General features: G+C 49.5%; 1 protein-coding gene across 3 annotated transcripts in view; it reads left to right on the top strand.

Annotated features, from left to right (window-relative positions):
• Positions 1-16139, top strand: part of NSF (N-ethylmaleimide sensitive factor, vesicle fusing ATPase) — a 91925-nt gene that overhangs the window by 74386 nt on the left and 1400 nt on the right. For all 3 annotated transcript variants that reach the window (XM_080360009.1, XM_080360010.1, XM_080360008.1), the window contains exons 18-20: positions 6254-6388; positions 7132-7245; positions 15594-15649. In XM_080360009.1, the coding sequence (XP_080216135.1) occupies positions 6254-6388; positions 7132-7245; positions 15594-15649 (305 nt within the window). The remainder of the gene's footprint in view (positions 1-6253; positions 6389-7131; positions 7246-15593; positions 15650-16139) is intronic.

The following is a 16139-nucleotide window of genomic DNA, read 5'->3' as shown; positions in this document are numbered from 1 at the left end:
GTATCAGTTGAGGAAATCATTAATGGGCAGCAACTAATACAACAGGCGGTCCACAGTGTGCATGCACGTGGCTTCACCAGAACAGTGCTGGAGCCGCCCTGAGTCCGGGAAGAGTCCACACTTGCCTGATACGGTGTGGGGTCATTTTAAAGGGATACACATACTCGTATTGAGCACAGAAAGTGTACACTTGCGATCCTGTGAGGGTAAATTTATAATACACTCACAATCCTGTGAGGAGAAATCCACGTGGAAATATGCACGGAATATTACACGTGCTTATGTGGAAGCACGGGAGGAAAATACACTCTTGATTCTGCAAGGATTAATTTATACACGTGCTCGTATTGAGCATGGAAAGTACATGTGCAAATGTGCACAGAAAGTATAAATACACGTGCAAATGCACACGGAAAGCAGATGCACTCGCAATCCTGCGCGGATTCATTTCCTCACAGCCGTGGCGCAAGGCAAGCGGAGTCTCCGTCCCGGGGGCAGCGGCTCCTGGCGGCAGCGGCTCAGCTCAGAACTCCCAGAGATCCGCGCAAGGGGCGGAACCTCGGCGAGAATCCCGTTTTATAGCCTGATCAGACCTGACTGTGGGCATTCCAGAAGCTTCTCTGCACCCCCACACTGGCTGTGGGTGCCCCTGAAGCTTCCAAACACCCCCACACTGGCCGCGGGCGCCCAGCGGCTCCTGGTGCCTCGGCGCTCCCTTCTCCTCTCTGTTAACGGCCCTGGCCAGGGGCTCTGGGGTCAGACAGAAGAAGCTGTCGGCCTCAAGCAGCACAGAGAGGGAGATGTGTCTGTCCTTCCATATTGAAAGAGGGAGGGGGAGAGAGGGGGGTTTGCATTCTGCCACACCAATGGTTGATAATTTTGTGCGGTGCTCCCTAGTTTTTATCTTGAGAAACAGCCATTATTCCCCCCTCATTTCCTCTACACCATCTATGATTTCATGACCGTGAGTCACCAATGTGCCCATGTGGCCAAGAGGCCAATGGGACCTGGGGTGTGTGAGGAAGAGTGTGAGCAGCAGGTCAGGGAGGTGAATCCTCCCCCTCTGCTCTGCCCTGGGGAGGCCACATCTGCACAACTAGGGCCAGTGCTGGGCTCCCCAGGTTGAGAAGGACAAGGAACCACTGCAGAGAGTCCAGGGAGGGACACAAAGGTGCTGAGGGCTCTGGAGCATCTTTGTGATGAGGAGACACTGAGAGAGCTGGGGCTGTGGAGCTGGAGAAGAGAAGCTGAGAGGGATCTGCCCATTACCAAGAGTCTGTTTAGCGAATTTATTCTGGATTTCTGACCATCCCTATTCCTTTCCTCTGATTTCTCCAGCTGGGTGATGTATTTGACGTTGTGTGTGGAATGACGAGCTCTTACAGAGCACCCCGGATTTGTACAGTAGAACAAGAACTTTTAATCCTTTCCATTCTAAAAACGTTCGAGTGTTTCCCTGTTGAGGAAGGTTTAGCGTCGAGCTGGCGTTGTCACAGAACTCGCCACAATGCCCAATTCCTGTGGCTTTCCTAAACAGCAATAAGTCATTTACAGTCATTTTCGTGTGTGTGGTGATTGCCCGCTGGCCTGATTTACAGCAGGTTTGGGATTTATCTGACTAAACGTGGCTGTTGGCGGGTTGGTTTTCTACAAGCGAGCCGGGCGTTTAGGAAATGTTTGCTGTATGAGTCCAGAGCGTGGGCGGCCTTTCTGGGGGGAGGTTTGAATCATCTGGGCTCCATTAACTGAGAAGGAAATGCAGAGAATGAGATTGTACGTGGGCACCTGAAGTTACGGGAGGTAAAACGCACTGGTGACATTTCTGTGCTGCTTGTTAATAATCCTCTCCTGGCAAGATGTGTTTGTCTCTGATGAAATCCCAAACTTGTTATAATCAAGCATGGATTCACCAATGCAGAAGGACACAGAACCCCAGGATCCCAGGCTGGTTGGGCTGCAGGATCCCTGCAGATCCCCAGCCCCACCTGCTCACACAGGGTCCCAGAGCAGATCACACAGGATCCCAGGGGGTTTGAATGTCTCAGAGCAGGAGACTCCACACCCGCTCTGGGCAGCCTGGGCCAGGCTCTGGCACCGCAAAGGGAAGAAGTTTCTCCTCGTGTTCAGATGGAGCCTCCTGTGTTTCAGTCTGTGCCCGTTGCCCCTCACCCTGGCGCTGGGCACCGCTGAACAGAGTCTAGTCCCTCCTCTGACACCCACCCTGAGATATTGATCCATTGAGCAGATCCCTCTCAGCTTCTCTTCTCCAGCTCCACAGCCCCAGCTCTCTCAGTGTCTCCCCATCACAAAGATGCTCCAGAGCCCTCAGCACCTTTGTGTCCCTCCCTGGACTCTCTGCAGTGGTTCCTTGTCCTTCTCAACCTGGGGAGCCCAGCACTGGCCCCAGTTGTGCAGATGTGGCCTCCCCAGGGCAGAGCAGAGGGGGAGGATTCACCTCCCTGACCTGCTGCTCACACTCTTCCTCACACACCCCAGGTCCCATTGGCCTCTTGGCCCCACGGCCACATTGGTGACCTTCACGCAGTTTCTCTGCAAGTCATTATTCCCTCCATGGTGATTTATCTGCTGCACACGCTGTTCACTGTATTTTGGGAACAGATTCTGCCTTGCTGGCTGTAGCTGATTTTTTTTTTTTTTTCCCCTAAAATGCTTCAGATTCACAGGGAAACTTATTACAGAATCACAGAATGGACTGGGTTGGAAAAGCCCTCAGAGCTCATCCAGTCCAACCCTTGGTCCAACTCCAGCCCATTCACTAGATCATGGCACTAAGTGCCATGTCCAATCTCAGTTTAAAAACCTCCAGGGCCAGTGAGTCCAGCACCTCCCTGGGCAGCCATTCCAATGCCTGACCACTCTCTGCGCAGAATTGATTCCTAATCTCCAGCCTCAGTTTCCCCTGGCAGAGTTGAAGCCCATGGCCCCTTGTCTTATTGCTAACTGCTAACTTATTAACACAATCTCTTACCCAAGCTGTTCTGCATTTCGAGAGTTACATACAATAATAAACAGGTTTTTTAAAAGAATTTCTCTATCTTGTATGGTGTGGTGCGGATTTGTGCTTGCAAGATGGGGTTGGTGCGTGTTTGGAGGTCTCGGTTCTGCTCTTGGTCTGTCTTTGGCATCCTTTGTACCCTGATGCTTTCCCTGTATAATGAGAAAACTGTTCAATGGCTCCTATCAGCATGTACACGACTTGTTTAAATAGCAGAAATTCTCCTTGTGAGGCTTGTACTTTTTACTAAGTTATAGCATATATAATATCAGATATATCAGCCTTATTTATGAATGAAACTAAAACTCACCGCGGACAACGTGTTGAGGAAATACAGAGTGACCGTGACAGCAGAGTAAATCAGAATTGAAATGAAATTCTCTCCATCAAATGTACTGATAATCTCTGTCCCCCTTGTTATCCGAAGTGCATCTTAGCAAGTCAGAGGCACCTTTTAACCTTGGCCTTGGGTGCTACAATCAGCACAAATGTCCGAGGTGTTTGTACCCCAGTTCTTGGGGACTCCGCAGGTTCCAAGCCTGTTTAGACTGTTTTACCAGCCCCTTCCAAAGATAAAGATCACTGAAATTTTGCCTTCACGTGGGTAAAAATCTTCTCCATTGCTGAGAATAATTTATTTCTCTCAGTCTGTTCAGCGCTGTGGCTGAAAACGAGCACGGGATGGGCTTTCTGAGGTCCTCAGCGTAGGGAGCTCTGAATTCCTTGTAGGGGTGAGGATTGAATCCTGTTCGCTTGCTCTGCACTGAGTGGACGTGCACCTTAGTGCGGCCTTTCCGGGCTTAAACAGGGCCAAGATGGGGACAGGCTTTTGAGCAGGACCTGTAGCCATAGGATACAATCTAATGGGGATGAACACCTAATTCACCCACCACCATATTATGACAGTCAAAAGAAACTATGATAGTGTTTGCTCCACAGATAAGCCTCCAAAACGAACATGAATGGCTTGTAAATGAAACAGATACCACGCACCATGACACGCTCTGCCACAACGTCCCCTCACCCATTCTGCAACGTGGCAGTTGTTTCACTGTGACCCGAATTCAGAAAGACTTTCATTTCCCAGCTCTGTGATCTGGTCTAATAGAAGACACTGCCTCACCCTACAATTACAGCAAATTCATATAATGTTTTCTTCAAATGAATGTAACCTTTTCTTCTCCTGCGAGGACAGGCTGAGAGAGTTGGGGTGCTCAGCTGGAGAACAGAAGCTCCAGGGAGACCTTAGTGCGGCCTTTCCGGACTTAAAAGGGGCTGATCGGAAAGATGGGGACAGACTTTTGAGCAGGGCCTGTTGCCATAGGACAAGGGGTGATGGTTTGAAAGTAAAGGAGGGAGATTCAGGCTGGACATGAGGAAGGAATTGTTGTCCCTGAGGGTGGTGAGAGCCTGGCCCAGATTCCCAGAGAGGTGGTGGCTGAACCATCCCTGGAGACATCCCAGGCCAGGCTGGACGGGGCTCTGAGCACCCTGAGCTGGTGCAGATGTCCCTGCTCATGGCAGGGGGGCACTAGGGGGGCTTTGAAGGTCCCTCCAGCCCAAACCATCCTGTGATTCTGTGATTTCTGCTGTCAGTCCAGCATTTGGCTGCTTTTCCCCATTGAATTTCCCAGCTTCTGAGGATTCCCCCTGTAAAGCGGTGGCTGAGCTGGTGATTTTGGTGCCTCCGGAGCTGCAGACGATGGTTCACACCCCAGGCCTTGCCCGGGCTTTCCCTCCAGGGCCTTGCTGTGAACCTCTGGTTCCAACCATCGCTTCCTTCTGCTCGTTTGGGCTAAAAACTTGAGTTTGTTACCACTTCTGGTGCTTTCTCCTTGTCATCCTTGTGTCATCAAACACAACAAACCAGTGAACACAACGGCACTTGGGGAAAACCAGACAAACGCTACCAAGATGCATCATCTTCATCCAAGATGTGTTAAGTTTGAATAGGTTTTTATCCTTTGCCAAAAGAATGCGAAGCACGTAGGAAATTAATTCTGGCTGCTCTGTGGGGAGAGGTTTTGGGTTTTTAGTGACCACGATGAACAGTTTTGTGTTGAACGGTGCGAATGGCTGGACAGTCCGGCAGGTCAGGAGGATGCTTGGTCAGTTCCCCGTGTTCTGAGCTGGAAAAGGGACCGATCACGCTGAGAATCCCAAAAGCTCCATCCATCAGCCAACGTTTATCAGTGTCCGAACCCTGCGTGGTAAAATCGGAGTAGCATTGAGGTGGCACCTGCAAGACGGACGAGCAGAAGCTCATTTGTTGGTGGTTGATGTTTCCCATTCGTTGCTCTGTTATTGATAAACCAGTTCCTGCGGTTGCTGTGGGTTTGAGCTCAGGGGCTGCCGGACGTGCGACTGTCTGTACAACCACACCGGCCGTGGGAGGTGGGAATTACAGCCAGCTCTGTCAGGTGTGAGCGGTGGGACCATCGGTGCTGTCTGTGCACTGGCAGAGAATTCACTGTACCCACAGGGCTCCTAAACTCCCCCATCTGGAATTCAGCCTTTGCTTTGCTCGTGCTTTTCAATTTAATGAGGCCTCAGCTGTTCCTAATGCTGAATTTGGAAGGAAAGGTGAGGAGGAAGAGCTGGGAGTGTGGGTGTATCCGTGTACCGTAATTTTGGGGCATTAATCTGACTTAATCTGACATTCACAAAAAGGCATTTCTCTTTCCATGCCAAAATCATATTGAGTGAAACAAAAACTATGGATTTAATATAAATGCTTATCACCAGTACTAGCAAGATGACATGTTTACTGATGCCTGTAATGTACTGATAACATCAATATGTCAGTATTTGTAACTGGATTGTATTTTCCTAATGGAGACCCCGGCTGAAGGATGGACCCAGCGCTTGAGGTGCCATGGGCAATACAGGTCCTGTTCCACAGTGCACACTCGCTCATGAGACAAAGGGATTGCGTTTATTTGTTTCTTTGGGGCCACAACTTCTCATATTTCCATGAGTTCGTAGCCTTTTGTAGCTGAGGACTCTAAAACACAAGTAAAGGATGGATCGTGGTATCAATGCTGATGAGCACGGCTTGAACAGTCTTGCGTGGCTGATTTTTAACGACTTCTATTACTGAGATATTTAATCCTATTAATTTCAGCTGTATTTTTACACGGCCATTTACCATTTTTCATTTGTAGTTAGCCGAAGCTTCCCAAGGCTGGTTCCTCTCTCGTTTTCCCTCTCCTGACGCTTATTCCGTTGTGTGGACAGGGCCGCAAGCTCCTCATCATCGGGACCACCAGCCGCAAAGACGTCCTGCAGGAGATGGAAATGCTGAACGCCTTCAGCACCACGATCCACGTGCCCAACATCGCGACAGGGGAGCAGCTCATGGAGGCTCTGGAGGTGACACACAGTTCAAGTCTGAAAATACAAGCTCAAAATTTGCTGGGAATAGGGATTTTGCAGTAGCTCTGTGTTTGGGAACACCGTCCCGCTTAAGTGTCATAACATCACAGTTCTAAGGCTTCTCCGGATTACTTTTTCATACAATAAATTAAAGACTGGTAGGTCTAGGGAAAAAGTTTGTGGAGTGGATTGAAAGATTCCCAGGGCATGGAAGTGAGTAATGAATATAATTGGGACGCTTAAAGTGGATGTGCCTGGAGGGTTCTGGTTGGAACGGCATCAAATGAAGGCGTTTGGTGCCGAAGAGATGACAGGTTCTTCAGAAATTTGTGCCCTTAATGGCTTCTTATTCTGCACCATAGTGGAAATTGTAATGGGTATTGAAGGCTGTTAAAATAAACTTCACAGGCAAATCTTTTGTGCGAACTTACAATGATAATTTCACCAAAGCAATTTTGAGAACTTATTGTGGCTTGAGCCGCTGTGTTCCTCCTAAACTCTGATCTGGAGAAAACCTGGAACAGATGATAAAAGTGAATCACTGACTGTTCCATTAGAGATGTTATGGCAAGAGCCATGATGGAATAAAATAATCTTGCCTTGTCTAGATATATTGCAACAGATTTCTAAGCTAGAAAATGCTTTCTAGTTTCTCATTCCCATTTCCCTGAGCTAGATAGCACTGTTCCTACTGCCAACCTCCTGTTGTTGATTTAGTTCTGACTCTTTTCCCCCTTCAGCTCCTGGGTAACTTCAAAGACAAGGAGCGCAGCACCATCGCACAGAATGTCAAAGGGAAGCCCGTCTGGATTGGCATCAAGAAGCTGCTGATGCTGATAGAAATGTCATTACAGGTAAGAACGTTTCTGGTCCAGGAAGGATGGGGTAGGTAGAACAGTCGGGGAGGTTCTCACTTCTGGGAGCCTTTGAATGAGTTTGATTGAGAAAGGAGCTGCGGTGAGACGGGATTTTCTGAACAAAGACGTCGCCGGGTCTTGGTCTGCAGAGGGACCTTCAAAACCCACGGCGCCCATGGGCTGCTCGGACCAGGCGTCTGGCAACCAGAGGGATTGGATTCCCTTACCCTTCATGAAACGCGAAATCTCTTCTCTACCCCCGGCACGTTAAGGTTGCAGATAGCAATCATTTAGGATTTATTTAAAAAAAAGGTGCCTGGGCAGGTGTATATGCCCTTTCCCTGAAGAAGATAAATCTGTCAGGCTGTTCAGCTGCTCTTCTCTTCATTTTCCACTTTCAGCACTTTAAAGAACATAATTGCAGAGGGTAGAAATATGCGGCTGCTCCCCCTCCCCTGCAGCCGCCCCTGCGAGCTGCGCCGGCTCGTGCTGCGCAGCGTCTGCCGCCCGAGCGGGGCCGTGGCGTGCGGCGTAATCCCCCCGCTGACATCCCAGCGCCCGGCTGCTCCCCCCGCGCTCCCGCTCGCTTTGCACATCAAATGGATTTAGTGCAGCTGAGCGAACCGTCCTTAGATCTTCCCGGAGAGGCTGAGCATAAGCTAAGAGGCATGTGGTTTAGCAGCATATAAGTCATGTATCCCTCTGTTTGCTGTTCGCGATTCTGTTAAAACTTGCACAGCGCCGAGGATGTGCTCTGACTGGATGTCACCTCAGGGAATAAAGTCATTTATCTAGATTACTTTTTCCTCTTCTTCCTTGCCTTTTAATTCCATACCTACAGGCAAGTCGGTAAGTCATTGCTCACATGTATTGAATGTATTTCGGGGGTGCAGGCCTGCAGGGACGGCCTGGCGCTGCTGCAGAGCGGGTCCCTGAGCCTTGACAGTGGGTTCCTGCTTCTGACACAGGACGTTTGCTTTTGCTGCTTTGACCTTAAATGTTGGTTCTTCTCAAAACCGAAGGTGAAGGTTGCGTAAATTATAGGCAGCTCTGAATCTGGAGCGTGGGTGCAAATGCTTGACCCAGGCTTGTTCCCAGCATCACCCTGCGCAGGCAGGTAAACGGTCTTGTGCGTTTTCTTTATTTTAATCAGACCAACTGTTTTCATAGAATCACAGAATCATTTTGGTCGAAAGAGACCCTCAAGATCATGGAGTCCAACCATAACCTAAATCTAGCACTGCCCCATGTCCTGAGAACCTCATGTCCGTCTGTCCAGCCCTCCAGGGCTGGTGACTCCAGCACTGCCCTGGGCAGCCTGTTCCAATGCCCCACAGCCCTTTGGGGGAGAAATTGTTCCCACATCCAACCTCAACCTCCCCTGGCGCAACTTGAGGCCGTTTCCTCTGCTCCTGGCGCTTGTTCCTGGGGAGCAGAGCCCGACCCCCCTGGCTCCAAGCTCCTTTCAGGCAGTTCAGAGATCAGAAGGTCTCCCCTCAGCTCCTGTTCTCCAGCTGAACCCCCCAGGTCCCTCAGCCGCTCCATCACACTTGTGCTCCAGCCCCTCACCAGCTCCGTTCCCTTCTCTCCACTCGCTCCAGCACCTCAAGGGTTTTCCTGGTGTGAGGGGCCCAGAACTGCCCCAGCATTGGCGGTTTGGCCTCCCCAGTGCCGTTTTGTATGTGACTCAGTGGCCAATAAGGCTGAGAGAAGACAGAAATGTGACTTTGTGCCATTCCTGACAACTCGAAGAAATGAGACATGAAGGACTGCGACCGCCAGTGTAGATGATCGATGATCCACCTTTGCTGCTCTCTGTTGGTCTCAAGGTGACTTATGTTATTGCCCTCAATTCAGGTGATTGCGTAATAGCAGATGGCAGCTAAATATGAAGAAGTCCTGCTCCAAAAGGTCTGGGGTGTTTATGTGACTCCATCTGCTGAACTGCTATAAATACAGGAGGGTGATAAAGGCTCTCACTAAATAGGGGAACACTCGTATCTGAGCGCGTTGAAAGGCCACAGAGACAACTGGTTTGGCTCTTACAGGAAAGCAGAATTGCACCAAATGACAAGTCCAAGACGAGTTCCTTCTTTCACCAAGCTGTACCACAGCTTTTTAGAAAGTGGTTTGAATCTGAAATCCCTTAAAAATTCCAAGTGATGACTGAAATCTCTCAAATTCAGCTGACTAGATCCCATAGTGAATTAATTATTTGCAAAAAGTGTACAGCGAGTTTCTTTCTCTGCTGTCACTGCATCATAACTGTGTTCTTTGTTTTATTAGACTAGTAAAGCCAATATATGCTAGACATAGGTATTCTTAAGCCGTTTGAATGACTTTCAGTCTGTTTCGGGCTCAAGTCTTGCTGAACCAGTCTCGCAGTGTCGAAATTCCTTCTCGGAGAACCATGAACCTGTGTCTGGGGTCGCTATGTTGCCTTGTTTACGAGCCTTGCAAACCCACACTTTTTGGCAGCTTAATTTCCCCTCAAACTTATTTTTGCTATTCCTGGGCCTCTTTAATGCCGAACTCCTCATATTTAGTGTCACGTACTCTGGTCATCTCGTATACGCTGGGTGTCCTGGTGTGATGTTTTGTTCTTGCCGTTGATACATGGACACACTCACAATTCGCCACCTGAGTCCAGAGAGGTTTGGTTTTGAGCTGCAGCTCCTGGGTCACCTCTCAGCGCTGTCGGCTGCCGCTGGGGACACGAGCCGCCTTTTTCCATCGCTGAGGGCTGGTCCCGTCGGCTCATTCTGTTTCCCTGTCCTGTTGCTGTTGGACCTCGCTGGCCACACTCAGAGCGCACGGTCTGGCGTCGGAACCCAAATTAGCCAGGCAGCTTTCCAGAAAGCCCCTTTCTGCACCTCCGGTATTTCCCGGTTTGGTAACTTCTGTTTAGCGTAAATAAAACTTAATTTAAGTTGTTTGTAATGCATTTTAACTTGCACGCAAAGTTCTTTTGAAAGGTTATCACATAACTGTGCTATTTTAAACCGAACACTGTATCCGGACATACTAAGAGGATTTGCTGCCAGGTTTACAGGAGCGCTGTGCTACCCAGGGCCATGCACGTCGTACCGGAGCATCTCCTCTTCTCTGGACTGAACATAAATGAAGTCTTTACAATTCTACTTTAGTTAAGGGGACACTGCATCACCTAGAAAGGAACAGCTGTCTATTTGATCAAATTTGCCTCTTTGTTGCCTTTTGGCTTCCTGCTGTCATCTTTTGGACAAGATGGTGTGTCTGCAGGTAGATGCTGTTCCCAAAGAGTCTGTAGAGACCGTGTCAGTACAGATTATGGACCAAGTGTTTTACCGTGGCCACTTTCTCACGTCTGAGTAAAGATTTGGGAAACACCACACTGGCCTTGGCACGTTTGAGTTTTGGCTTGTTGCATTAGTACAAATTTTCTAGGAATGAAAGGAAGAGATTTGTTCATATATATCAATCTTGTTGGTTTTTTTAGCAGATCTATCTGATTGGTCCTTTGATGTTATTTCCTGCTTGTGATGAATTTTCCATGGGTTTCTAAGGTCTCGCCAAGTTCCTGACAACAGGACCATCTTTGCAGGCAGGTAATACTCTTGCTCAGGGAGGTCAGTGATCTTAGCATGAGCCAGGCCCTTTGGCTGTTCTTGGTGACTTTCTGTCGATGGCCAGAAGTCACACGTCGCTCCATCTCAGTGCTCCTTGGCTCAATCTGAGATGCGAAAGATTCTTTACTGAGTAAACTGCTTGGTTTTGTGGCCTTTGCGAAAAGCGGCTTGACCCTTGACTTGCTGTTTCATATAACAGCCTGTTGGTCTCGGTGTGCTCAGCAGCACAACCATTTGCTGTACTTGTGCAGATTGTGCCTTTGGGCCTCAGCAGTGATTCTGCACAGCGTGGGTATGTGAGGAGGGAGCTGCGGTTCCTCTGGCCATCAACCTGCCTTTCACTGCTTTGCTTGATTCGCAGAATCCTTAAGGTGTTAGACTCACAGAATCCTTCTTGTTGGAAAGGACCTCAGGATGTCATCTAGTCCACCTCAGACCTTCAGAAAGTGTGTATGTAGATGATTACAGACATCTCACCACCCTCTTAACACCAGCATTGGATGGGAGCCGCTGCTTTCCAGCTCGGACAGGGATGGGTGAAGTTTGGGGTTTGAACTGTTGCCAGCAAGGTCCACATCTCGGCCCTTCATTTCCCAGCTCTCTCTTGGAGCATCTGTCTGTGAGTTTGGACCACAGAGAAGTCAAATCTGAGGACTTGGTGGGCTGCCACTTGAGTAACTCCTGAAGAAGTCCTTTGAGGAGCAGACGTCTTTATTGCCAGTATCTACAAAAACGTCGTGTGTCTTATTTGAGAAGGCCAGGGATCCCTCTCAGAAGCGTTTTTCTACTCAGGAGCAAAGATGAAATGAATTTCATTCTTTTCCTCCAATCCCTTTCTTCTATGGGTTGTCTGGAGCTTGTTGAGAGTGTGTACACTGGTGATGCTTTTTGCTTAAGCTTGGCCTTGGCAGCTCTGGTTCCTGGGCTTGTTTTGTCTGTCTGGGTAACCTGAGGTTGACGTTTCAGCCACTTTTGAACCTCGTGTCCAGGACTTGCTGTGATCGAGCGCTTCATCTAGCTCACCATGCAGGTGCTCTCTGGTTCTGTAGGGTAGACTGTGACCTCCTCTTTGGGTGAATGTCACAGAGAGCAGGAAGGTACTGAACAGATCCACTCTGCTCATTGCACCCATGGCATTTTTTCGGTCTTTTTCTGTGCAACCCCTTGCACAATCAACTAGAGCTCAGGGGCATGTCCAGTTGGGTCTTGAATACCTCCAAGATTGGCGACCTCATAACCTTCACGGGCAGTCCCTAACAGTGTGTGACCCCCCTCGCGATGAAAAGCTTCCTCTTCTGTTTATGTGGAGCTACATTTCAGTTTGTGCCTGTGGCCTCCTGCCCTGTCCATGGGCACCACTTGCAAGCATCTCTCTCTTCTTTACTCCCATCAGGTATTTATACACATTGATGAGATTCACCCTTCCCTCCCCAGGCGCAAGTCCTCTAGTCCAGACCAAGCAATCTCGCCTCTCGCAGCCTCTCTTGAGGTCACAGATGCTCAAGACCCTTCATCATCCTTGTGACCCTTTGCTGACTCTCTCTGATCTGTCACAGAATCCCAGAATGTGAGGGGTTGAAGGGCCCTGGAAAGCTCATCCAGTGCAATCCCCCCATGGAGCAGGAACACCCAGATGAGGTTACACAGGAAGGTGTCCAGGCGGGTTGGAATGTCTGCACAGAAGGAGACTCCACAACCCCCTGGGCAGCCTGGGCCAGGCTCTGCCACCCTCACCGGGAACAAGTTGCTTCTCATCTTTAAGTGGAACCTCCTGTGTTCCAGTTTGCACCCATTGCCCCTTGTCCTGTCACTGGTTGTCACCCAGAAGAGCCTGGCTCCATCTTCATGTCCCTGTCTCTCTTTTACTGGGGCACCCTGAACTGGACACTGTCCTCCAGGTGTGGTGTCACCAGCGCTCAGAACAGCGGGAGGATCATCTCCCATGGTGTGGTACCAATGTTCCTCCTTACTTAGCCTAGGGTTCCGTTGGCCATCTTGGCTACAAGGGCCCATTCATTGGTGCTCCACCTTCAGCTTGTCCTCCAGGACCCTCAGGTCCTTTTCTGTGCAGTTCCTTTCCAGCCAGTTGTCCCCCAATACTGGTGCCTGGGATTGTTCCTGCTGAGCTGCAGGACTTTGCATTTCCCTTTGTTGAACTACGTGAGACTCGTGTCGGTCCGTATCTCCATCCAGCCGAGGTCTCTCTGAATGATGGCACCATCATCAAGAGCGCAAAACACACGTCCCAATTCTGTGTCACCTATAAATGTTCCGAAGGTGCCCTCTGTCCCCAAATCCTGTTAATGAAGAGGTTAAATGATACTGGCTCCCGTTGGCACATAGTGCTGGTGATTGGCCTCCAACCAGGCTTCACGTCGTGGATCATGACCCTTCAGCCCAGCAGTTAAACCAGTTTTTGGTCTGTTGTGCTGTCCCAGGTATTTAGTCTGTTCTTGCCAGTAAATGACGCTTTGTTTGGGTGGTGACACCTTCATCAAGTACCGGCCATTCTGGAAACATCCAGAAATAAAGGAAGAGAGGTGGTTGAGCTGTCATAGGCCTGTGGGATGAATGAGGTCAGAATGCACCTCAGGATGCCATCTAGTCCAACCTGTTCAGGCAGGATCAGCCCCCAGGTCAGAGCAGAGACCTTTGGATGGGGAGGATGTGAGACCCTTGGCCGGGTGAGAGTCACGTCCTTACTCTTAGTGTGGGTGACACCTGTGGCTTCCCCAGGGAGAGGGACTCCCGAGCGGTTGGTGTTGGGGGCGTGTGGCCCTCCTCTTCCAGTTGTCTTCAGCCTTTCTGATAGAAACGTCGAATCATGGAACCATTTATGTTGGAAAAGACCTTTAAGATCATTGAGTCCAACTCTTAACCCAAGTCCACCGCTAACCCATGTTTCTATGTACCACATCTTCACGTAGAAAGGGGGCAACATACTGACAGCTCCGCTTTTCCTGTGTATCTGAGTTTTGACTGGGAAAGACTGTGGAGAAGATTTAGCCCAGCGGGTGGTGTGGACACTGTCCTTGTGGTCACCCGTGATGTGGCACAGGGGTCCCTCAGCACCTCCGCGTCAGACATTTCCAGCACTGCGCTGGGTGGTGTCTCACGGGCTCCGGAGCGTGACCTGTATTCCTGTGCGTGATGAAAACCAAAGTGAGAAGCTCAGAGATCCTCAGTAAGTTCCTTTAAATCATCCGGTTTGAGTGAACTTATTTTTCTGGTCTAAAAATAGCGCAGTAGTTGGTATTGAGGTATTTGCCTCGCTGACGTATTTCAAAGTGATAGGGAGTTGTACATTTTCAGGCTTTTCTTAGCACAAAGCAGAAGTTCTCATGGGCTGTTTCTTGCCTGCATGTGTCACTGCTGATACTGTTGTTGTTTTAGGATTTATTTTCTTCTAAGCTGCTTTTGAAGACGTTTCTCTGCCCTCCATTGCAGCGGTCACGGTTGTAAATAGGTGGCTTCCTCACATGTGGAACTGATGGAAATTTTCCTTTAGGAATATAAAACAGGGTAGGGGAGTTCAAGAGCCCTTGTTCTGCCCCTCTGGGGGGAGCACAAGCTGAACTTTTGCTTCCCCTCCAAGGACAAGCCCCAGTTTTATGCCTTAGTACAGCACTTGCCTGTTTGTTACCAAGTGGGTGGTAGAGCTGGGGTCCCACAACCAGCCAGTTTCAGAGCAACATTTACAGAACGTGTTCAGAATGAATCCGCTGTCTTTTCAGCAGCGTGTTAAAGGTGCAACGTGTTGATGGAGATTGCAGAAAGAAGCTGGAGTTTCTAGGCCAAATGAATTGTTGTAATAGAATCATAGAATCATTTTGGTTGGTAAAGCACCTCATCGAGTCCAACCATAACCCACCCCTGGCACTGCCCCATGTCCTGAGAACCTCATGTCCGTCTGTCCAGCCCTCCAGGGATGGTGACTCCAGCACTGCCCTGGGCAGCCTGTTCAATGCCCCACAGCCCTTTGGGGAAGAAATTGTTCCCAGATCCAACCTCAACCTCCCCTGGCGCAACTTGAGGCCGTTTCCTCTGCTCCTGTTGCTTGTTACTTCGGAGAAGACACCAACAGCCTCCAACCTCATTTCAGATAATTGTAGACAGTGATAAGGTCTCTCCTCAGCCTCCTTTTCTCAAGGATAAGAAAATACAACACAAAGATACTCTGAGAATCAACAGTTTCCAATTTTCCGATGTTCATGGTCCTGACTTGCTGTGTCTTGGTGTCGTGACGGCAATTTGCGTGGGGTCTTTCACGTTAGGGAGGGTCAACCACTTTGTGCTGATGCAGTTACACCAAGTGTCTTCTGCTGGTGGCCTGAGTCCGTGTCCTTCCTCCCGCGTCCCTGTCGTCTCCATCCCAGTGCTGGGGAGGGTCAGGGCTGATCTGGGGGTGTTGCTGCCTGACGGAGCCACAACACAAGTTGGTACTGGGAGTTCTGGACACCTCGTGCTGTGATTCCCTTTCTCTTGTGTGTGATCCCACAGGCGCAGCTCCTCCTGGGCTGCTGGAGCTGTAAGGGATGAGTTGGGCAGAGGAAAACCATCTTTGAGGACATCTGCAGTGTGTTCCAGGCTGGTCTCTGGCCAGGCCGGTGCTCGGGCAGTGAACACACACACACACACACACACATATCTCCAGGTGTCTTTGTGGCCTCATTCCCCTGTTGAGCTCCTTGGAAGGTCGTGTGGCACTGATGGAGATCTCTTTTGTTTGGTGTTTAGATGGATCCTGAGTATCGGGTGAAAAAATTCCTGGCTCTTCTGAGGGAAGAAGGAACGTAAGTACTTTTATTTTAAAGCACGGTTTAAAATTCCCTTCTCCACTCGGAAATGAGCGTGTTTTGGAGGGGAAGCTGCAGGGTAGCGGATCTGATCTCGTCGTCGGCCCCTCCTGTATTCACAGAACAGCTCTTACAGCCATACACTGCTTGTTTTGGGAGGGGGGAGGTCCTGATGGCTTCTTGAGAACCTGCATGCCTGAATTCTCTGCTTTTTCAGTTTACCGGTGACTTTAACATTTAAATGAGACATTGGACCACTTAAACTAAAGTAAATCAGAAGAGACTCTGCTAGAGATAAAATCCAGCTGTCTATCTCAAATCTGGAACGTTGATCTCTTGTATGTCTCCTGTCTGAGAGAAGCATGTCCTGCTCTTTCCCCTGTAGGTATCACAGGGAGTAGTTGAGCCCGGTCTTGACAGTGGCATCTCCTAGAAAATGACTTTGTATTACATGTAGGGCAGAATCTGTGCTGGGGAAGCTCACAGC

The sequence above is a fragment of the Nesoenas mayeri genome (genome assembly GCF_963082525.1).
Source record: "Nesoenas mayeri genome assembly, chromosome: 26".
Classification (NCBI taxonomy): Eukaryota; Metazoa; Chordata; class Aves; order Columbiformes; family Columbidae; genus Nesoenas; species Nesoenas mayeri.
The sequence above is the reverse complement of the archived record's forward strand: the minus strand, read 5'-3'. Positions and strand labels throughout refer to the sequence as shown.